General features: G+C 36.9%; 3 protein-coding genes across 3 annotated transcripts; 2 read left to right on the forward strand and 1 right to left on the reverse strand.

Moving 5' to 3' along the window:
• Positions 1-57: 57 nt before the first annotated feature.
• On the reverse strand, positions 58-5,314 carry LOC116299284 (chondroitin sulfate synthase 1). The gene is made up of 2 exons (XM_031707914.2): positions 4,218-5,314; positions 58-2,433 (listed from the first exon to the last, which is right to left on the reverse strand). The coding sequence occupies exons 1-2, from the start codon at positions 4,968-4,970 to the stop codon at positions 991-993; spliced, it is 2,196 nt and encodes a 731-aa protein (XP_031563774.2). The 5' UTR covers positions 4,971-5,314; the 3' UTR covers positions 58-990.
• A 990-nt stretch (positions 5,315-6,304) lies between these two features.
• LOC116299292 (protein FAM219A) lies at positions 6,305-12,263 on the forward strand. The gene is made up of 7 exons (XM_031707922.2): positions 6,305-6,483; positions 6,646-6,709; positions 8,754-8,826; positions 9,154-9,231; positions 9,632-9,701; positions 9,935-9,978; positions 10,583-12,263. Exons 1-7 carry the CDS (start codon positions 6,421-6,423, stop codon positions 10,683-10,685), a joined length of 495 nt encoding a protein of 164 aa, XP_031563782.1. The 5' UTR covers positions 6,305-6,420; the 3' UTR covers positions 10,686-12,263.
• Positions 12,264-13,057: 794 nt separating this feature from the next.
• Positions 13,058-24,140, forward strand: LOC116299283 (SHC-transforming protein 1). The gene is made up of 13 exons (XM_031707913.2): positions 13,058-13,319; positions 13,439-13,509; positions 14,799-14,856; positions 15,694-15,724; positions 15,973-16,115; positions 16,973-17,024; positions 17,476-17,602; positions 18,333-18,441; positions 19,065-19,197; positions 19,658-19,873; positions 20,105-20,224; positions 21,127-21,317; positions 21,820-24,140. The coding sequence occupies exons 1-13, from the start codon at positions 13,185-13,187 to the stop codon at positions 21,943-21,945; spliced, it is 1,512 nt and encodes a 503-aa protein (XP_031563773.2). The 5' UTR covers positions 13,058-13,184; the 3' UTR covers positions 21,946-24,140.
• The last annotated feature ends 611 nt before the right edge of the window (positions 24,141-24,751 follow it).

A 24,751-nucleotide genomic window follows, 5' to 3' on the forward strand; every position in this document is an offset into this window, starting at 1 on the left:
GGGGGGAGGGAAAGAAAATGACAACATTGAGTTTTATTTTTAGTGTTTCTAAAAATTTACTTTTTATTTTTTGTCAATAAAAACTAAATCCTACTTCCACAAATTATTTTTATTTAAGCTATAATTTTTTACCCAATCAAAACATAAATACTGTTATGAATTCTATAGAGTTCTTTTCATGTATCAACAATCTCAACAACTCATGAAATTATGTATGGATTTATAGCTTTAATAACCTACTGTTGATTGAGAGAAATGAACATGCTCACAGATAAGAATAACAGCTGCTCAATCACCAACATGTGACCAGTCAGCGTGTCCAGTGACAAAGACTGGCCTGAGAGATATTTGGCCAGAGAAGATAATTTTGGCTGGACATTGTCTGTTGATTGGCCATTATTTTTATCCTGGTACAGTGTCTGAATAGACCTCCCCAGCTTGGGCATAATTTTTTCCCATTTCAGACTGGTCAAGTGTCATCCCTTGAGAGTAAGATTCTTTGTTTGAGTTGTATACATATTTAAAATGTCTTCTCCTGCACAACTATTAGACAAAGAAATGATGGCTAGATGACAAAAAAGTGGTAAATAAGGCAGAAAACTGGAGGAAATTGTTTTTTTAACCATGAAAAATTAAAAGTTTTACTAAGAAAACAAGGGTAAAATTTGATCATCATCATCACCATTTTTTCAAGCCCATCTTGTGAGCTCTGAGAAAAGTTCCAAAACTTGTTTTTTTTTTCGTAAATATGAAACATTTTTAGGATACATTGCTTGAGTCGTATCCATGTTTATGTGCTTTCTTGTGCTCAACCATTAAACAAAGAAATGATACTCTAGGAAATGACACATGGTCTGAAATGGGAAAACATGTACATTACATCCAAGCTAAAAATATGTATTAATTAATAAATATCCAAAATTGATAAATTATTACAGATAAATATAAAACTTCATTACCTAAGTAATCAGTATTACATTCATTAGTCTCCTAACTTTCAACAAAACCTTTGGAAATTAATAACTTGAGTGTGGTAGACTGAGAAGCAAAGCCAGCTGCTTTGGATGACTGGCACATTTGCCACTGTCTGTCAACAAGATGAGGGTCACACAACACTGGATGGTAAACGTGTATGAGTCCAGGATCTGCAGCTCTAAACACATCAATTTCATCATGTTTGATGAATTTCTCATAAAGTTCAACATCTTCGAGACCCCATCCTCTTATCGTGGTGTCAAAACCACCAACTGTGTTGAGATCATTCTGGTACATGCATACAATACCAAAAGCATAAGTTCTCCAAAATCCAGCATTTTTGCCCAAATTAAAATGGTTGATGGATTGTGGATTGGGGTACGTCGCATTCGGATCAAACTGACTGAAAACCATAGGGTAATATACTTGTTTTCCTAATTTCGTGTTACCACGGCAACGGTTAAGGAATTCACCATCGAACAACAAATCAACGTCACAGAAAAATAACAAAGATGTTTTGTCAAACTGATTTGCTCCCAGTGTCAGACCCAGTCCTCTTGAGAAGTCTCCTAATGCTTCTATCCAAAGGAGCTCAGCCTCTGGGTAGAGCTTCTGATATCTTTCTATAAGTGTTTTGTGTTTATTTGGAGCTTCTATAGATGGAAAATATACCACAAGAAGCTTGACATTCTCTTGCGACTTGAGACAAACCTTCTCAAAGTTTTCCATGAAGCGAACAAAAGTGTTGTAGCGTCCAGCCAGTGGAAGAGTGAAATGTACAGTGGGAAAAGTCTCGATAGCTGGTTCAGAGTGATAAACAAGATTTCCAAAAGGTTGTTGCAGATATGCATGATGCCGGACATGGACTGTCATGCGACGGCGGTTGTGCCCCAAGTGCCGATGATACTTCATCAACATATCCATCATATACTGAGCCCCGTACAGTGGATGCACCCTAATATATCCATGATTCAACTTTTTAAATTCCAAACTCCTGTGTAGGACATTACGGGCCTCTTCGTTAATAAGACCCATTGTCTGACCAAGAACGTGGTTGAGCCCTTCCTTCAGTGGGTCACGCATTCCTGTCTCCGGAGGCTGAAGTGTCACATCAGAGTAAAACTTTGTTGCTGTAAACATGTCCCAGGATGAAATGTGGTTATGGTGTAGCTGTGAATGAAAATCTTTTATATCTTGTAGACGGACTTTCTGGTCATCAGTTAAAGGACCACGACTTGCATTCAACGAAATGTCCATGTTTCTAAGGCCTCGTTGCAGTTTAACTGCCTTGTGTTGTAGATTTTGGACATCTAGGCTCATAAAATGTGAATGTAGACGATACATGTATGGGGGGTTCTTGATAGGGTGGAGAGTGATGGCTTTACGTACTGATTTGGTGTCAAGGTTGCCATGAAATGCTTGATTCCTACTCTGATTATGATAAAATATAGCTTGCATCTGAAAACAAAACACATTAGATAAATTTAATCTGCACTCAAAACTTTCCTTTTTAACAGGAGTTTATAAACTATTTCCTTCGTTTACTTATTGTAACCTGCTTCCTGTTTCCTCCCAGCATTGATTTTGTTAAATGCATTTTAAAGACCTCTATATTATTATATTACATTTGTGTGGTTCCAGGAAATATCCATCCCCCCCCCCCCCATGGAGGAAATTTGTAAAAGGACCCCACTACCCCCAGGAACTTCCAATCTTCTTCCATACAAACTCTGTAATTTTGTTCTTTCTCTAACCCCCCTCCCCTCCAGAATATCTAGTTTCCTCCATGGGTGGGTATGAATATTTTATGGAACAGCATATTATTCAGAATGATGTCCATTTAACATATTAATTATTCTTGTATACTTGTTCTCAACATTCCAGGGGGTGGGATTTATCTGATAGGAAAATAGCCAGGGATGTCTGTGCCTTTTAAGGTATGAAATCTGTGATTTGCTACCTCTTAGGATGCCACAGAATTAAAAGGGCCATGAGAGAGTAAGCGGGTTTCTCTTAGGAAGTTTGTTGGGTAGTAAGATACCCTGCCCTTCTATATATGGGAGTACCCCCCTCCCCTCTCTGAGTCAAAATTATCTTGGATACTAGGCTAACATGAAAATATAATTAAAGAAATGTCATACTTTTCACAATGGAATAAAATTTGTGGCATTCTTTTTTCATATTCCCATGTTAGCATTGCATTAAAGATTATTTTGATAATGGTACATCATGAGAACCAAACTAAACAACATGATTTAATCAAAGATGTCTGGGTGGTTGGCTTCCATCAATTAATAGAACTACTTTGACAATGCAGGGCCATCTTGAATTGCAAGGCATTATGAGTCGTCCAGGGGGAAAATATACAAAGCTTTGATATTTTTAAAGGCATCAATAGACAACTTGAACTAACAGGTCAAATGACCCTACCTCCCTTAAAATGACCAGTTGTGTGAAAACGAACTTTAGAAATGAAAAGAGCACCTCGATATGAGAGTGGATGCAATTAAACTGTGAAATAAAATCAAACTAAATACTAACTAATAGTATCTATTTAGTGACTAATAGTTGCTAGCACTCAACCAGAACATTCATCATACAAAGACAAATAAACAAGAGACCATTTGTGTCTTTTGTTTAATAAATGTTCTGGTTGAGTGATAGCAACTATTAGTCACTAAATAGATACTATTAGTTAGTATTTAGTTTGATTTTATTTCGCAGTTTAATTGCATCTGCTCTAGTAGGGTAGCAGAGTTTTAGCTCATAACAAACAAAAAAGGAGAAAAGGCATTAAATATAAAATCAAATATTTAAGGATTTGTATGGGAAAATGTGCTATGTAGATAGCAAAGGAGCCCCCTTTTACTCAAATTGCCATTCATGAGCTACCCTACCCTTACTACCAACAATCTACCCACCCCACTCCCACAAAACTGCTTTAATACGTCCTATTCTTCTTAAAATTCCTGAATTCCTAAAAGCTGCAAAAATAACACATCTAATAACTTGCTGTTTGCAGGAGATTATGAAAATTAACCAAGAACAATCAAAATACACCATAACTTGATATCAAAACTGCTAAAAATGTAAACAAATTCAAATTAATTCTCGGGGTAGAATTTCAATGTATCCAATAGAAGAATAAATTTTTTTCTTTCTTTTTCCTTGTAATATATAACTGAAAATTGGCCGAAATTTAATTAATTGATCGGGAGATGATAATATTTATAAACATTTACCTCAAAAGACCAGGTACAAGAGACTCCAACAAATTTCTTGATGCACCGTCCAACTTCAACATCTTCGTGGTTTGTGACTAAGTTTTTCAGGCAATATTCGACGTGAGGGACTACTTTCTTTAGGACACTACGGCTCATTATAACTCCCGGACCTCCCATACAAAAATTATCTCCATAACCAAGGCCTAATAGGCCTTTCTCGCCCTTAGTTCCTGTGCCAGCCTGCCCTAAATAAATGTCTTCAGAACTGTTTAGAGAGAGTAGGAAATTTGCTAGTTTATCGCTTCGAACATAAACATCATCATCTGACCTCATGAACCATTCATAATGATCAATATAATGATCGTGCATGTATTTTAACATCATCATTGACTTCCTCTGTGGCGGATAAGAATCATCTACGCCTTGGAGACTGACGACCGGCAAACTTGGATTCTCTTTTGAGCCGACGCTGGAAAAAAATTCAAGTCTCCCAGGGACTTTCTTTCCCCACGTTTCGTAGACGGCCTTGGCTCGCGTGTTGAGAAATTTCTCTGCAGTCATTACTCCGATGAAGATGAGTTTACGGTTTCCAAGCTCTTTAGAAATACTTCGAGGTCGAAGATCACTTTTAAAATTGATATGGCAACGTCTTGTTGGCATGGGTAGAAGATGATGTCGTAGCATTAGGGCAACACTGAACCCCACTATAAGCCCTCCGAGCAACGTGAAGACCGCTCGAACACTCATGTTTTTTGATTTCATTTTAGCCATCGATCTCGAGCTATATTAATAGTCTCCGAATAATGTATTTTCGATCTTAAATCGCCTTGGTAATGAACTGTGGCTTTAAAAAAAAAAGTTGAAGTCTTCGCAGCTTGGTTTAATTAATATCGCCATAATGTATATCGTCACGTGGACCACGCGTGCTAAACATTTTTAAACCCTCAGTTCGTCGCCTAGCAAGACTCGACGAAGAGAAAAATATCTCACATTCAATATTGACCAAGATTTTACGACCTGAACGCTATTTTCACGTCTCCAATAAATAAACCTTGGCACCAGAATTTGTTTTGTAAATCAAAGCTTCGTCGAAACAACCTTGCATAGAGCTTTAACAGTGACTGTGCTTAAGTTATTAATAAATTATTTCTATCAGCTGATTCGAGCTGATTGGACGTTATTTTTGAGAACCTGTTGCCCTTTTAGTATCCTGCAAATCTTCTCTAAGGAATAAAGAAAATAGGACGAAAATCTTTTGAAACAGGGGTGAAGCCACCAGTCCGGGTCCATTTTTTTACGATCATAATTATTTTGTTAAAATAGTAAAAATTATTTCCTTACACACTAGGATCCACAAGCTAAGAAGAAAAAATTTGAACCATTTTTGTTTTGAAAACCGGACCACTGTTCAAATTTCTGCTTTGGGCCTGTGAAATATATCGTGGACTCGTGGATTAACAAATGTTTAGAAGAGTAGACAAAAAATGGAAAGGAAATGTTCAGCAAAATGAAGGGAAAAAAATTTTTTTTTCGAAGATAAAGTTACTCCATTCATTTTACAGAACGTTTTTGAGAAGAGTCAAAATTTTGATCTATTAATAATTTTTAAATTTTAGCTAAATACTTTTTATGACATTTTTGAGTGGAAAAAGTTTTTAAAAAGCCATTTAGATGTAATTTGGTTGTGACATCGAAATGGCTTCCAGATGCAATAAGAAATGTACCTTAATTAAGTAAAATTCAAAATCGTGATATATTATGTTTAAATTTTAGTTAATTACTTCTTAAGAATTTTTTTAGGGAACAAAAATTTAATAATTTTAATAATGGCTTTTTTAAAAAAGCCATTTAAATGTAATTGAAGTCACATTGAAATGGCTTCCATATAAAAAAAGCGGTAAAATTTTTAAGGGACTCAGCGGGCGCAATAAAAATAAATGTGCCAAAATTTTAAACTCTTTTGAAAGATCTTAAAATGTCCGCTTTTTAAAAGGTGGCTATCTTATTGGAGTCTAATTTTACAAAGCTTTGACGTAAAGGACTTTGAACTTACTTATAAACAACTTCCGGTGATCACGAGCGCTGACATCCGCGTGACGAACTCACAGCCTGGTAACTAAGATCAGAGATCATTGACTTTCGTTCTTCTGTTAATCATTTTGCCGAAAAAAACCTTTAAAATTCATGATTTCAACATTGTGACGACCCTTTTTCGGCTTCAATGTCAAAAGCAGCTTATAATGGAGCAAGCTATGTAAAAACAAATGGATTTTCTAATAATGAGGTAAAATTTTTAGGGGAATTTCTAAAGCTATTGATTTCAAACACTTGTAATTTCACAATTCAAATTTGATATTTTACTTCTAGTTTTCAACATGAAGCTTATTTTGATCGCGATATTTGTAATCTTTAAGTCTAAACATTTATAAACTCATTTCGTTTTTAGGAAATACTAAAACAAGATGTACAAAAGCAGAAAATTCAAACATCGCCTTTACATATCAAATTAGGTGAGTAAGATGATTTACGACCTAATTTGAAAAAATTCACAATATAAAAACGTGTGTGTCAAATATGTCCAGATTTTTTTGCTATTTTATCAATTCTACGTGTTTTAGATATCGTAGCCGAAACCGTTTAAGTAATTTCAGGTGTGATAGCTAGTTTTGTACAAATAGTTTAGGCTATAGACTCACAGAATAAATGCATGCTGTCAGTATTTTATTAATATGTAGTACGTACGTATACTCTACTAATTGGCTAGCACTTTAATATAAGGTATTGAAAGACAGACGTAAATACATTAATATGATTCTTGACAGCATTAAGTTATTAAGATCTTTATCCACGAACTGCTCGTTCTAAAATAGTAGTATTTCCAGGACTCGGTATTCTTTCGAAAAAGTAAACGAATAATCCCAACATTCATTTACATATTTTTGTATTTCATTGATGGGTTGCAAGCATTCCCAAGAGAGTCAAAAGAAAAAGACATGACAGCCATTGTGGTGCCGTTAACAATGGATGCTAATGAAAAATCTTTTGTTAAATGGCACCAACATGGCCGCGATGATGTAACGTGCAATCGAAGAATTGGCCATATGGAATGAAAAGTTGATATAAATTGAATGAAACACCTAAGCTTTTATGTGATATAGATATATGTAATTAAAATATGATTAGTTGTGGATTAAATCTTTAGTCTTATTAAAATGATAATAATTTTGTGTAGAACCTTCTAGGATCAGCTGATCAATGTCAGTACATCTTGTCCAGACTTAATTAATATTTTTATTAGGTTTGCACTCTACTGTAAATTTGATAAAAAGTTTTATTACACATTTAGGGTCGATATCAGTGTGACAAAGCCGTGAATAAAAACCATATCGGTGAAGTGATACGATATCACTTCACAGTAAACTGGAAACTGTAAATTAATTTGTCATTTTATCGATCGTAAATGTGTAATAAATGAATTGTTACATGTTAAGAGCCTGATATCTTTTTTATTTACTCGTTTTCTATATTATGATATCACACTCTCTCACAGACTTGCTTGTTCGCGATATGATATGGAAACTCGCGAATAAAATAAAAACAATAATTCCTTAACATGTGATAATCTTTATTGAATTGATGAGTAAAAAATATGCCAATATAAATCTGTCTACTTTGAGCAGTTTCTGGGTGATATTTTGAGGTTAAAACAAAAGGGGCTTAATCATCAGGACATTTGTTTTGTTCTCCCAATTGAAACAGTTCTATAAAGATTTTAACTTTGAAACTGAGGATGGCATATTAACTAGCTCAATAGCTAGTACACTCAATCATCTCTCACCTGGGGTCTTGGGCTCAATTCCTGTACTCTGTGCATGTGTGACATGTAATGAGGAGAATTTGTTGGATCTCTTCCTTGCATGATTCAGGAGTTTTCATCCCTCCTATACTGACTAGCAAGCAGAATTCAAAATCTGTGAATTTTTAGCTATACCATGTGGCTTAGATCAGCCCAGAGGTTGTTTCAGGATTCAATCTAGATCTGTGAGTTGGGGCTGGCTTCAATTTTGTACCCTTCACATGCTACAGTGAGGTTCCTTTGAATCTCAAAGTTATCCAAAAAACCATCCTTTGTTCACGAGGGTAGCACTTAATTCTGTGATCGAATTGGAATTTAGGAGTTGATTTTTGCGGAGGGAGGAAAACCGGAGAACCCGGAAAACCCTCGAAGCACAGGAGGGAACCAACAAACAACTCTACTCACATACAACACCAAGCACGGTGGGACTCAAACTCAGGTACATTGGTGAGAGGCGAGCGCTCACACCACTACGCCACCCATGCTTCCCATCATATTGTTGATATTGTACATTCTTTTACTTTACTGTTGGTCTTTTTGAATATTCTTGTGAAATGAGGCTAACCCTGAGTAAAGGAGTCTGCATGTAATTCAGGAACACAGCAGTATTGTACAAATTTGAAAAAGGGCTAATACTCTTTTATTGCTTTAATATAAAAATAGAATGTTTCTCATGTTGCTTTTTCATTTTTTTAAAGAAGAGCAACTTCAAAAGGCAAGAAAGAGTAATGGTAAAAATGGTGTTATAACGTCACAGCCCAATGGACATGGGTAAGATGCTTGTGGTTTGAGTTATAATGTGTGGTTAATGAATGTTGGTCAGATTTTTGATGTTATTTATGCATGGAATATTTTATTTATCATAATTGATCAGCACTGAGTCTTTGGCCAAATGCTATTACAATGCAATCAAAAATGAATATATTCTCATTCTCAATCTTTTATTGCACCCATGTATCAATACATCAATACATCCATCCATCTGTCTGTTCATCTATTCATGTATCAATACATCAATACATCCATCCATCTGTCTGTCCATCTATTCATCCTTCTATCCATGTATCCATTAATCTATCCATCTGTCCATCCTTCCAGGATTGCAAGATATAAGAATAATAAGACAAGACGGCACAGATCAGACCATAGACCTCTTTTTTCTATGGATTCAGACAGGTATGATGATGATGATGATACTGCTACATAGTGACGATGATGATGCAGCTAATGATGATGATGAAGATGATGATGATGCAGCTGATGATGATGTTGGTAATGATGATGATACAGCTTATGATGATGATGATGATGATTGTAATGATGATACATGGTGATGATAATGATGCAGCAGATGTTGGTGATGATGATGCCACATGGTGATGATAATGATGATGGTTATGATAATGACAATGTTGGTGAGAATGTCAATGATGATGATGTTAGCAATACCAATGATGATGATTATGATCATGATGATGCTGATGCTATGGTGATGGTGGGGATGGAAATAATCATGATCATGATGATGCATGTAACATTATTGACTAAAACATTTTAAATGTCTTTTTGATTGTAGTGATGAAGAATTAACAATAACAAAGTATAACTCCAAGTCCCCTAATGTATCAATTACTCAAAACTCAAAGGTAATGATAAGGTGATTCTCAAGATTAACAAGCTCACATTCTCATTATGTCACCAACGCCAGCAGTCTTTCTAAAGACTACTCTCACATGGTCAAACTCAGAACTCAATAATCATACGATTATAAACTGTATAGTTAATTAAATGTTCCAAAAGCCTCAGGCCCTTGTGCTTTGCATGTTCATTTTAAAGCTTTGTTTACTTTGGGTTTTGAATACATTGTCTATATTTACAGGAGCTTGCAGAATGTGAAGAAAGATTGCTTAAAGATGGTTACAGGTATTTATACTGGATCTTCATATATTTGTTGGTAATGGTGTTGATCGATGCTAGTCTGCTGTATGTTGGTGATAATAGTCATGCTATAAATGGTGATGACTGTTGATGGTTATGATAATGATACTGTAATGTTGATGGTTATTATTGATGATGCTGTTAATGTAGATGATGGTAATGCTATTGATGCTGATGGTGATGCTGTTGTTGATGATGATGATAATGTTGTATGTTGATGGTGATGATCAATGATGCTGTTAATGTAGATGATGGTAATGCTATCGATGCTGATGGTGATGCTATTGATGCTGTTGTTGATGATGATGATGATGTTGTATATTGATGGTGATGATCGATGATACTAGTATGGTAATGATAATACTGTTGATGAAGATGGTGATGATGATGTTGTTGATGGTGATGGTGATGATGCTGTTGGTGATGATCATGGTGTTAACATTGATTGTGATGGTGATGGTGATCAATGCTAGCACTGTAGATGGTAATTGATATGGTGACGATGGTGGTATAGTGATGATGTTGGTGATGCAGTTGATGGTGGTTGTGATATATTGATACATACTAATTCTTTGGTTTTAATCCTTAGATTAGATGAAATGTCAGATGAAGAAGACTTAGATCTAATACCACCTCGTCACCTCGATAATCGATGTTGTAGCACAGTGTCTCATAGCTGTACTATATCGTAGCTGATCTTTATTCATATTATTTAGAGCATTTTTTATATTTCTGCAAAAACCACCAAAACCTTGGTGTTTTAACTTCCTCTTAATTTGGTAAGAGATGTTTTTGTGACTTATTGGACAACTTTGATCAGGACATCTTTATTTTTGACTACTCGGTCAATCAAAACTTTGCTAACTCAGACGGTTGCAATTTTTATGCAGCTATCTAGTTAAAACACACAAAAAACTGTGTTAGCTGCATCTGTAGTATCATAGAAATGTTTACCACTCTTTTCACTGCTACATGCTGATTGAAACAGCAGTTGCAACAGGGAAATTGGGCAATACAGCTGTCCCCAATCAGAGAATATTAAAAAATGTAATGTACCGACCAATTTATTTGATTGACGGAAGTGCATTGCCCAATTTCCTTGTTGCAACTGTCGTTTTGATCAGCGCATACAGTGAATAGAGTGGTAAGCACTTTGAATCAAAGGCCATAATTTTTATGTCCGATGTGCGGCAGATGAAAGTCAAAGCATCAAGTGTGATGCTTGGAGTACGCTTTTTGTCTCATGATCAGTTGCAAAAACGTAAAAATTGCTATAATTATTTAAATAGTATTTTTATAAAATATACAGTAAACGAATGAACAAAATAGAATTGAATTCAATCAAGATTCAAATTTGGCATGTACATTATGTATTGGAAACAAATATGCATATATATACATACATTCATACACATAGCTAGGCAGAAAAAATTTCCAATAATTTTCTCATCTTAGAGTACAAACACTAAAAGTGTGCAACACTTTGCACTATTTAGCAGTGGCGGATCCAGGATTTTTCAAAGGGGGGTTCCGTTTCTTAAACTGTGTATAATTCTCTTTTGTTTAGTCGATGTTTGACAAAAAAATTGGCTCTTATCACCTAATTTACTATCTAGTAATGGAACTTAAAGGTAAATTAAACATTATAACAGCAAATATCTATCATTTCGTGTTCAACATTATCTTTGTGGATACTTTTAAGCAAAATTTATATAAGACATATTTCTATTACCTAAAAGATCAAACCTTCAAGGGGGGTTCCGTGGACCCCTTTGACCCCCCCTGGATCCGCCACTGGTTAGTAGTAAATAGTGCTGATTAAACAATAGAAAGCAATAGGATTAGCATAATTTAGCAGTATTTAGTGGTATTTATGTTACACACTTATAGTGTTTGTACTCTAGTAAGAAAATATCTAGATATGGTCATATTATAATAATGATTTATCCCCAATTTCTTTTAGATGATTGTGCAATAAAATTGTTGTTTTAGAACATCACCAAGTCTTGCATGACTGCGTACAGGAATGGTAGAATACCTCCTGCATTCTGATTGGCTGTATTTTTGATGGTGTAGGATACTAGACATGTTTGATTGACAGCTGCTTTTCATTGTTTCCTTTAATTGCGCTATTTATTAGATTTGACTTTACAGCTTTTTTAAAAAAATTATAAAGTCATTTGATGTCTGCAGGGTGTTTTACAATGTATGTATTATCATTTACAACTGAATTTTGAATCAAGACTTGAATAAAAGATGCTATAACTTTATTAGACTTAGTTTAATTTGTATTCCATAACTTGCATTATATTGGACCAAACTGCATCCCTTCAGTGGTAGCCTCGTGGGGTACTCTTGCCTGTTTAGGGTAGGGATGTGCCGCTGAGCCCACTGAACCCTGACCCTGTTCCAGAGTAAAATAGCTGAAATTCATACCCTGTTCCAGAGCAAGATTGCTGAAAACCATACCCTGTTCCGGTATTGCGAACATAGATACCCTGTTCCAGAAAGGAGAGAGTGTTATTTCATATACCCCGTCCCAGAGTGAGCGTGATTTATATAACCTGTTCCAAAGTAAAATTGCTGAAAACCATACCCTGTTTTGTGGCACATACCGGCATAGCAAATATAGGGGAGTACCCCCACCCCCCCGAGGTGGTAGCCTTCAATGCTAACATTCTTTCACATCCTAAGGACATTTGTATTAAGGAACATTCATTCATTAAAAGAGAAAAAAGAAACATGGCTAATTTTGCACCTCTTCCCTCTAAATAATGACGTCCTTAATGTAAAACTGAGAAATATGTCCAGGCAGATTTTCGTGATATGATTACTGAGGGGGGTAGGGTAAGTAAGCATTGTAACTGATAACTTGGAAAACCGAATTACTTCGTGATATACTCTTAAGTGGGGATAGTGTGAGTAAGTATTGTTACTGATATCGGGAAATATTAAAAAACTGACCTACCTTAGGGGGTAGGGTAAGTGAGTTTTGTTACTGACAGCTGGGCTCCCTGTGGTAAGGAATGCCGCTGTCCAATAATCCATGCAGGCTCTAGTTTTTACTTCCTTCCAAAAAAAATCCCAAGAGGTTGAAGAAAAACAGTCGTCAAACTCCTGCGATTTGACCCTAAAAAAAACAAAACCACACATTGACATGTAATATTCCATACATCCTTACATCATTCCTAATGTTCGGAAAGAAGAAAATCGTAGAAACTGGCCAAGAATGGACGAAAACTGGAAGTTTTATGAACAAACCCGACAGAGGTTGGCTTCATTCCGAAGAAAGTCTTCGAGAAGGCGGCGTTTGTTATGCAGTTCGGGTAAGACAAAAAATAAAAATCAGAACTGCTTTTCCATCCGATTGTATCGTTTTGATAAAACCATGGTAGTTTAGTGAATGGTTGTTAATTTAGAGCGGTTTTTTGGGTCTTGATTGCAGTATGTTGGATGCGTTCAAGTGGAGAAGTCGATGCGAACTCTTCAGTATGATATGAGACAGCAAGTCACAAGGTCAGAAAAAACTCCAACCATTGATATTGTTAATCTGCTTCTTTTACTTTACACAAACCTTTAATTCGTTAAACATCTGCTCTTCTCGATATCGCGGTCGTCACGCTAATCATTTTTAGCATATATGTATTATTGTAAAATAGGATAATTTTTAACTTCCAAATCTCAATTATTCACTCAAAATTTTTACTTAAATTGAATTATCTTAAATCTTAATAAAGGAGTCCTTTACTCTTAATCTTTTCTTTGTTTACGCTATTCTATTGTTTCAGAATAATGAAAACGAAAGACGTTTTACTTAGCTATTTTTTTTTCGAAACTACATTTCATTGTAACTTAATTAATAACATTGCTTGATAATTGTATATTCGTATGCGTTTAAATGGATTATGAGTGTATTCCAGTTTTTAAATATGTATTATTATTTTCTAGAAAGTTTACAGGTCGTTGATCAGCATTATTATCATATATGTTGCAATAGTTATAATTAACCTTTTATTCATTAAATAATTATGCAAGAATTATGCTATATTATATATGTTCAATTACATCATTAGGCATTCAGTTATTTTCATAATTATTATTACTGTAAAAATACCTTTAATTTTTTTCAATACCATGAAACAATAATTGTTTCATGGTATTGAAAAAAATTAAAGGCTAACTCACAGATCAAACCCTGAAACAACCTCTGGGCTGATCAAAGTCAGGGCACAGTTAACTCACAAATCAAACCCCGAAACAAGTACCTCTGGGCTGATCTAAGTCAGGGCATGGCTAACGCACAGATCGAACCCTGAAACAACCTCTGGGCTGATCAAAGTCAGGGCACAGCTAACTCACAAATCAAACCCCGAAACAAGTACCTCTGGGCTGATCTAAGTCAGGGCATGGCTAACGCACAGATCGAACCCTGAAACAACCTCTGGGCTGATCTAAGTAAGGGCAAAGCTAATTCACAGATGGAACTCTAAGACAACCTCTGGGCTGATCTAAGTCAGGGCACAGCTAATTCACAGATGGAACTCTAAGACAACCTCTGGGCTGATCTAAGTCAAGGCATGGCTAACTCACAAATCAAACTCTAAGACAACCTCTGGGCTGATCTAAGTCAGGGCACAGCTAACTCACAGATTATACCCTCTGGAACATTATCTTTTGATTCAGATACCATTAAGAGGTCGGCAATGCATAACGATACGGCACAGCCAATTCATAAATCACTTCATCAAGACAAATTTAATCTTTGGTCCTAAATTTCATTAAAGGTTGTTTGTTTTTTTTTACAGAGAAGCCATTCTAAAGTGTTGTGAAGCGGCAGGATACCATATTAACAAGCGAAAAAAGGTTACTATGCCCTCTTAATGCACTATAATTATCAAGCATCAACCACTGGCCTTTAGCTCATGATCCAGCTCAGGAGCAGGCGTAGCTTGGTTGGTTAGCTCGCGACCTTCAGAGCTTGAGGTCCATGGTTCGATCCTTAGGATCTCCACGTCTGTTTCGACTTCTCTCTAATCCGTGTAGCTTCAGCTTTAAATACTGTTAAACAGAGCACTGATGGAGAGAGGGGGTAAAGTGCGCACTGTCGGCTTCCATTGATAGCAGTTGAATTTCAACTGAAGGAACTACCGACGTTAAATATAGGTACTTTACTTTTTTACTTTTTTATCCCTTGATAAGAGTGCAAGGTTGTGTGGTCTAATGCCTTCAAATTTTATCTATACCCTGACATAACCTCTTGACTGATTAAAGTTGGAGCACTGAGCAAACTCACAGTTTAAATTAGAATGTAGCATGTTAAGGTTTTGTGGAGGGAGGAAAACCAGAGAACCTAGAGAAAAACCCTAAAAATGAAAGGAGAGACCTAACATGTGATGCCAACCGAGTCTGGGAATCAAACCATAGACCCAGGGGCGGATTCAGGATTTTTTCAAAGGGAGGGTTGTAGCATTGATTGAGGTACTTGTTTGGCCGGAAAGTATCACGGGGTTCCCAAACGGAAGTAGGCCCCAGAGGTGACGGGCAAGTGAACTACTGGTACATCACCCTTGATTTTCCAAGATCTGAAAGAATTGGAGAGAGTGCATGACTAGGAGAAAAGTCTACATAGATTAACTGTAGGTATAATATATTATTGTTATTTTATACCCTGGAACTAATGTCTTTGGTATTCGTTCTCAGGCCAATAAGAATGTTGTGAGGATCCTCGGAGGTAATATATATGTAAAGCCATTATTTTTATATTTTTATTGTTATTATGGTATCTTTATTTTTTCTTTGTTTTCTTATGTTACAACAATGTGGGCTCCTCCGCCTAGGCTTTGATGTTTCTTGATTTTTGAATATTGCTTTACCATGAATTAATATTATTATTATATTTTATTATTATCTATCATCTTTCCGGTGGAAATCAAACCAGAAAATTATTATTAATTTTCCTGTGGTTTTATTCATTATTAGATATACCAAACATAAATTATTCGGGTGCCAACACCAACATGACCATAACAGCCACTGGTATAAAACTGACGGCAATAGATACCGGACATAAAATAGGATATCATGACATGCAGGGCATATCATTCGCAAGCGGAGGAGAAAAGGTTGGTAAAAATATATCAACTAAATATACTTTCAGGGTGCACACAGGTCTTTGAAATCTTGACCTTGAATTTGACATTTCCTTGAAAAACAACTTGAATTTGAATTTTTTTGGTTAGTTGTCCTTGAAAAGGCCTAAATGTTTATGAAAATGTCCTTAGATTTGCAATAATTATCCTTGAAAAATAAAACAAAAGTAGAATAAAGTCCTTGAGAAGTCCTTTAAGAAAAAGAAACCATTAAATGTTTTAGTCAAATCCAAATAGTCGGTCAAATATATAGATGCAAACTTATGAAAACTTTTGAATCAAAGTTAAATTTAATGTTTTGGTTTTCAAAGCTGCTACAAGTAAGATATAACTTATACCCTAGTAGTAGCTCATCCAATCAGAACACAGCATTGATGATAGATCACTATTTGACCATAGTTAATAGAGGGGAATGGTTATGAAACCTATTGTTATAGGTCTTTGTTCGCTTTTGATGTTGAACCGGTCTTGACCGTGCACAATGTTTGATTTATGCTCATCCGAAATTGTAAAATAAGTAAACAAACTTTGTCTATGGGATTGTTGTAAGGAATATTCAAATATCTCTCATAAATCTTTAAGTATTTTGAACTACTGTAGCTGCCAAAAGAAAGATTTTTGTCTGTTCACTCAGCCATTGCCAACGATGGTAAAACAAAGGATTGTGCAGGGTCACGCTTGAAAAAAGTGAACAAAAACATATAACAATAGGTTTTATAACCATTCCCCTCTATTAGCTATGATTTGACTAAAAACAGTTAGCTCTTCAGCCTTGACTGTGGCACGGAAGTCCTTTTTTGGTAGTTAACTTTATCCTTCAATGATTCCAGGATTGTATAGACATGGTTGGTTACGTTGCTAAAGATGAGGTTAATGGAAGAGGTTAGTAAAAGAAAGCAAAAAATCAGTAACTGATCAAATTGTTGTTCACCGAGCTTGAAATGTATTATGTAGAGGTTTTGCACCATCACGTGCCCATGCCCTTAATACAGTTTGGGCTGCTGCCTGTGGTTAGGTGGCAGAACAATAAAATCCTCTTGGGATTTGGATTTTTTTCTTATGTAAAACAATTGTATTGTTCCTGCTATCTAACATTGTTGCCATAACGCGATGGTGCGAAACCTCTATTGATTTTATATGCAAATAATCAGCACAAGAGGAAAGAATATTATCACCAGAAAAAAGTGAAGACAAAGTTTTGATAGAATTCTATATCATTGTGACTGATTCATTTCACCCATAGTTAATTTTGAGCATATTGCAATGTGCGACATGCAACATGCTACTCTGTTCGAGAGAGCATTGCTTTTTATGATTTGTTTTCTATTTCCAGCCTGCTTTGTCGTTGACTGTGGTGGTGGTCTTGCATATGACGTCATCAGTACTATTGGACAAGCATTTGAAATACGCTACAAGATGTTCCTGGAAAATCCGCCTCAAGCCATGCAAGTCCCTGAAAAGTAAGCACTAATGCCACATCATGGGTACATCATCATCATCATTATCAACATTAATCATTACTATCATATTTATCATTCATTGTCATGGCCATCTTTATCATTACAGTTATTATCATGAGCATCATTGTCAATCATTGCTATTGGATTCATTTTTTCACCATCATTATGTTTATTATCAACATCATAATCATCAGTCAATGATACCATCTTTACCACCAATCATCATGAACACCACCACCACGATCATCATCATCAATCAATCTATCATCATCATCACCATCATCATCAATCATTATCATCATCATCACCACCATCATCAATCATTATCATCATCATCATCAATCTATCTATCAACATGATCACCATCATCTGTTATGGACACCACCATCAATATCATTATCATCATTATCATCATCAATCATTATCATCATCATCAATCTATCTATCTATCAACATGATCACCATCATCTGTTATGGACACCATCATCATCACCATTGTCATCATAATCATCATCAATCATTATCATCATCATTATCATATCATCATCATCATTATCATAATCATTATCATCATATTCAATCTATATAGAAGTTTTTAGTGCTGGCCAGATAAAGAACTAGCTAGTATTTTCAGTTTTTCTTTTCTATATACAACAGATTTTTTTCACAAAGATAGCTTCCTACCACTGAGGTCATTATAAGCTGACATATTTGCTGTCTTTGATTTCAGGTTTTCAGAAACATCAATTTTTGAAGAGATTGGTGAAGCTCAGTATAATGAGATCCAAGATTGGGAGTATGCCGATCCAAGAAATGAAGGTCCACCGGCAAACAGGAAGGTAAAAAGATATCCCAATAATGGGGCAAAATGTTTTCTCATTTATGTATTGAAAATATGATGCCCCAGGGTGGAGGGAGAAGGGGGAGAATCTATATATATAAACCAGGGATGCTTATTGGAAATGTTGAAAATGACTCCTTAAAGCAACCTCGTTCCCAGGGCCCTCTCACGCAGAGGAGAGAAGACCCTGAGAGTGACAGGAGTCAGATTATGTGAAAAAATAGTATAATCTATGGTGTCTTTAAGAGGTACCAGCATACTCTCTGGTGGTCCTTTTAGATTTGTGACACTCAAATAGGTTCCAAATTGTAGATCTGGAACCTTGAAAGGTACTGTAGGATGAACATCCCCACCCCCCTTCCCCTGGTAAAATGCTTTGTCTTCTCATGCACACATCCGTTACACAAAGAAACAATGCTCTAGGAAAAGACACATGGTCTGAAATGGAAAGCTTGTGCGTAATGTTTTTCCATTTCAGACCACGTGATATATAATTATATATAAAAGAGGTCTATCTTCATATCTTCATACACCTATCTTCATACCTACTCCAATAATAACAGAATCCTCTGTGAGAAATAATCCACTTTTAACTATTATATACTCATCCATCCTTGTTAGGTTTCTTCAGATTACAAGGTTCCTAAACCACAAAATGTTGCTATTTATGCATCTTTACGAGGTGCTGGTGGACAAGAAGGACAAAGGAATGCCAGGTCTATCAGTGACTATGATGTACCTAGAACAAGCAGCTGTAAGTAGATGGCAGAACTATTGAAGATACATTTTATTGAACGCTGAGAACCACCTCTGGGCTGATCTAAGTCAGGGCATGGCTAACTCACAGATCAAACCCTGAAACAACCTCTGGGCTGATCAAAGTCAGGGCATGGCTAACTCACAGATCGAACCCTGAAAAAACATCTGGGCTGATCTAAGTCAGGGCACAGCTAACCCACAGATTGAATGCTGAAACAGCCTCTGGGCTGATCTAAGTCAGGGTACAGCTAGCTCTCAGATTGAACCCTCAAAAATCATCTTTGGTTGATCCAAGTTAGGGAAATAAGAGAAATAATGATGAATCAAAAGAGAGACCCAACTGAAACTTTACTCACATTCCGAGTCCATTAATCAAACCTAAGACCACAGAGGTGAGGGACAAGTGCACTTAACTCCTTCATTACCCAGTAATTTTACCATGTCAAATATTTCAGCTGCTTCTGACTATGACAATCGTGGAAGCTTGGAGTTTGGTGCTGGGGCTTCTTACGGGCACCCCAGGGATGCTGCCCAAGGTTTAGCCTTCTACGAAAACCCTCTGGCTTCAAAGAAAGACTTTCAAGCACCTCAAAGAGTAGACAGCTTGACTAGGAATATCATGGATGAGCCTGTTCCCCGTGGGGATTACTCTTTCCCTAGAAATGGTGCTGGTAAGCTATCCATTTTTTTCGTTCATTTTTTTATTTCTTTTATGCTTCCTATAACTTTTTCTCATTTCTTTCTTTTTTCCTTCCTTCCTTCCTTCCTTCCTCCCTTCCTCCCTTCCTCCCTTCCTCCCTCCCTTCCTTCCTTCTATCCTCCCCCTCTCCTTTCCATTTCTCTTATTCTTTAACCTCATTCCAAGGTTTCAATACACCATTAATCTCATAATATCCCAACAGGTTTTCAGCCAGCACCACCACCACCGCCTATGGCCACTCACCCTGAATTCTCTTCAAGCAGCCAACCCTCCACACCACCGCCCAAACCAGTCCCTTATGCTTTATCCAAAGCTGATAAATGTAAGTGAAGGGTGTGAATAAGGATGAGCAGAGATGGACCTAGGGGTGGTTAGTGGGGCTCGTCTGAAGCCCCTCAACCGAAAATGAACCCACTAAATTAGAAAGACGACCCATGCTCATTATATTGAAGCCCCTAAAAGACAATAATGAAACCCCGATATAGCATTATGTAGTATGTAGTATGTGTTGGCGTGAACGAAGGTAGGCAAACCAACCTGTAGCATTTCTTTTTGTTGACCAAATTTGTTTTCCGAACCTCTTTACCCAAGGCCCCTGCTGAGGTTTTTTAAAGCTAGACAGTAGATTGTATGACGCAAGTGACGGAGTGGACTTTAAAATAGGGATATGCTAATCTGTCGATCCGTTAGAATTAATAGCCGAATCCGTCAATTCGTTAAAATCATACTCTAAATCATTAATCTGGAATAAATTATTTGTAAAATCCGTCGTGGATCCGTAAACCTATCCCCCCTCGTGGAGGTTTTCCTCTGTGGCATCTGATTATTGTTTTTCCGTCCATTGGTATTAGCCATTTCGAAGGTTAAGAAAAAAAACCGGGTCGAGTTGGCATTGCAGTGCCTTGTGCGATCGATTAATATTTCTAAGATGGCGTCCCCTAAATCAGCCCCAAAATGCACTGCAATGCCAACTCGACCCAGACTTTAGTCTCCCCCACAGCCGCTTTCAGTGTCGTCACGCAACGCTTTCTCTCAGGGGAGAAAGCGTTGCGTGACGACAGTGAAAGCGGCTGTGGGGAGATTACCCAGACTTTGGTTTGTCATTGACATTTTCACGTGAAAAAGTAAAAATCATGTTTCTGATTGTTTGCTCCACCAACATTCCAAAGGTTATTAATTCCTTGGTAACACTGTAAAATCCTATTATGTTTTTGTTTCCTGCAGCACCTAGTGAAATACTTGCAGAGAAAGAGTGGTTTCATGGTAAAATATCCCGAGGAGAAGCAGACCTCCTCTTGGAGGATGAAGGAGACTTTCTTGTCAGAGAAAGCAAAAGCCAGCCAGGACAATACGTGCTGTCAGGAGTCAATAATGGCTCCAAGCGACACCTGTTGCTAGTCGACCCAGAAGGAAAAGTTAGTAGCATAAATAGAGCAAATATCGTTTTACGTTAAATTATTAGTACCAGCTGAGCGGTGAATTAGCGGTGAATTAGTCAATCACAGCGCGTTTAGATGTTTTGCCGCCAGCCCTTATTCCCAGGCCACTGTAACCCAACTTTTGCGTATTTTTATGCTTTCTTTTGACTAAAGTATGATATAAATGCCTACAGCAAGCAGAAATATGGAAAGGAAGAATAAAAACAATTTCACTTTACCGCTAGGTTTGCTTCGTTATTTCAGCTCCAAAAATGTCCGATCATGCTTTGCGCGCCGCGTTCACCGCTTAGCCCGTAAGAACTGTTTTCTCATGAGTGGGAAAGGAATGGCAATGACCGTAACATTGAAGTGCTTATCCATTGTCGTAGTTACGGTTATGGTAAGATACAGTACAGCTACACAACCACAACTACACACAAATCATGACATAGTTTGAGATCATACATGAAGTAATATCCTGTTGTATTTTGATTGAAAGGTGCGGACTAAAGACAGAACGTTTGAGAGTGTAGACAAGCTCGTCTCCTACCACCTATTGAACAAAGTACCAATCATATCATCAGGAAGTGAAGTGCTGATAATGAATCCTGTTCTCAAGGGGTAGGGTGGAGTAGGTCGCTAATGTGTGAGAAGGGTGGGGACAGGGAAAGTGGGGGAGGGGTGGGAGAGTAGGGCAGGGCTAGGTAGGGTAAGGAATACAGTGAACCTTATACTTAGAGTAGGACAATGGGAAGTACAGAAGGTAAGCTAACGTAGGGGGAGTTATAGTAGGGTATGGCAGGGTATTGTAAAATATGGTAGGGCAGGGTAAGGAATAGTAAACCATATTAGAGTAGGGCAATGGGGAGTAACAAAATTGATCTATGGCGGTAGGGGAGGTAGGGTTAGCTATATGTCATGATAGGAGAGTAGAAAAGGAAATGGTGGAATATGACATGCAGGACATGGTAAAGTAAATAGTTGAGTATCATATGGGAGGGCAACGAAAGGTACAGTGAACAGCTATTTCAAAAAAGGGTTGGTGAAGGTCTCCTTGTTGCATGTTGCATAACAAGCGCGAAATACACTATAGGCGATGTGAATGCAATCAGGTATACAGCCCTTTGACTAAACGTTGTCGTTTGATCGGCTTCATCCCTACTCGCCTAGACCGAAAAGGATCATGGGGATAATTAATTCACAGTTACTAACAGCTACTATCTAACACGTCTTGAGCAAGTTGTACTGGACTGGAAATACTAAATTTTTGGCTCTTATCCCCAAAGTAACGTATCTCGTCTGAACAGCGCTCAAGCAGATAGTCTTTTAGCACCTGCATGTTGTCGATATTTGGGACATCCTTGATGAAATATGATGTGGAACGGCTCTTGTTTTCCTTGCATAAAACGCGAAGGCAAATGTGCATTTTGCTCTCCATTGTGCTATTGTCACCTACTGATAGAGGACAATTAATTATTCATGTTAATTTACCCGTTATCCTTTTCGGTCTAGGCGCGTAGGGATGATCCGATCAACGACAACGTTTAGTCAAATATATACTTATACTTATACTTATCACCAATAGCAATGAAAGCTCCCATTCCATTTTCGCACAGTGAGCCCAATTTATCGATTGTATTTTCACCTTTCACTTTTACACTTTTTTTAAATTGGGCTCCCTGTGATTTTACTCGCCGAAACCTCCACAGTCTGCCAAGAAACGAAAGATTCTGATCGAATATAGGAGACTGGGTCCAGCTTTTTATTGTTTTTTTTTTTTTTCGATTATTTTTACGTAGCCAATCTAGTAAATGTGAACACATACTCAGATTATTTTATTGCTTGCCGCTGATCGAAAGGAACGAGGGCGCAGAAAACGAATTAACTAGTATACTTGTACAGCACTTAGCAACGATAAGTTTACAAAAGTCCCCTTCACAGTTCCCTGCGCCATCGAATGGTAACCGGGACTTTGCATCGATGCAATGATAGAGACGTGAATAATAAGCCTGAAGCGAGATGACGTTTTACCCCCGTCTCTAGACCATAATCCTTTTCACATTGCTCTTGTTCTTTAATTATGACTAATGTTCCTGTATTCTCTAAGGAATCAAAATTTTTAATATGAAAGAATTTTAAAAACAATTATGATAAAGAGTCGGGGATAAAACGTCATCTCGCTTCAGGCTTATTGTCCAAGGTGTTGAAAATGGTATATCATTGCAAGCTTACCGTTCGTCCCGCTTCGATGCAAAGGTACTGCTACCTTTCAAGATGGCGCAGGGAACTGTGAAAGGGACATTTCTCAGGAGATTGAAGTTCTTCTGTTTTGTCCTTCAAATTGAGCTGTATTCCAAAGTGGAAGGGGTCTATAAAAATGCACCATTCTAGTTTTATATTTTTGCACCAAAATAAAATAATGCTTATCATATTAGACGAATTTATTAAGAAAATTGAAAATGTAACAAAAATATGTATTTGAATTGAAGTCACTTTTTAAGTATATACGAAGTAGTTTGTCGTACATTTATTGATTGTTATAAAAGCGTACTATTTTGGCCTGTATTTCAAATGAAAAATGCCGGCTCTATAAAAAAGAATTGTTTGAAATTCAAAACATTTATCTAAATTGGGCCTCCTGTGTTGATAGTAAATCAAGCCGAACTCACCGCAACGATATTGAATGAAAAACCACATCAGATAAAGATAATCTTTATCACATTGTTTTTTTAAATTAAATTCTTAGTTTCACGGTAATTTACTCGGCATCAAAACTAGATGTAGCCATGTTGGTTCATCAATAAACATCATATCATCCAACATGGTGGCCGTGTCTTTTGTCATATCATCTACCATGCTAGTCTCCCCCACAGCCGCTTTCAGTGTCGTCACGCAACGCTTTCTCCCCTGAGTACAGGGGAGAAAGCGTTGCGTGACGACACTGAAAGCGGCTGTGGGGGAGACTACTACCATGCCGGCTTTTCTCATATAGTCCAATATGGTGGCCATGTCTTGTCAGTATAACATCCAACATGGTGGTCATGTCTTTTGTTATATCATCCAACATGGTGGTCATGTCTTTTGTTATATCATCCAACATGGTGGTCATGTCTTTTGTTATATCATCCAACATGGTGGTCATGTCTTTTGTTATATCATCCAACATGGTGGTCATATGTCTTTTGTTATATCATCCAACATGTTGGCCATGTCTTTTGTTATATCATCCAACATGGTGGTCATATGTCTTTTGTTATATCATCCAACATGTTGGCCATGTCTTTTGTTATATCATCCAACATGGTGGTCATGTCTTTTGATATATCATCCAACATGGTGGTGATGGCTTTTGTTATATCATCCAACATGGCGACCATGTCTTTCGTTACATATATTGTTCTTTTTTGGGAGGTGATCGAAAACGAAGAAAG

The sequence above is a fragment of the Actinia tenebrosa genome, unplaced genomic scaffold (genome assembly GCF_029948245.1).
Source record: "Actinia tenebrosa isolate PJP-AT-01 unplaced genomic scaffold, QUT_ActTen_1.0 PGA_scaffold5__44_contigs__length_20552954, whole genome shotgun sequence".
Taxonomy (NCBI): Eukaryota; Metazoa; Cnidaria; class Anthozoa; order Actiniaria; family Actiniidae; genus Actinia; species Actinia tenebrosa.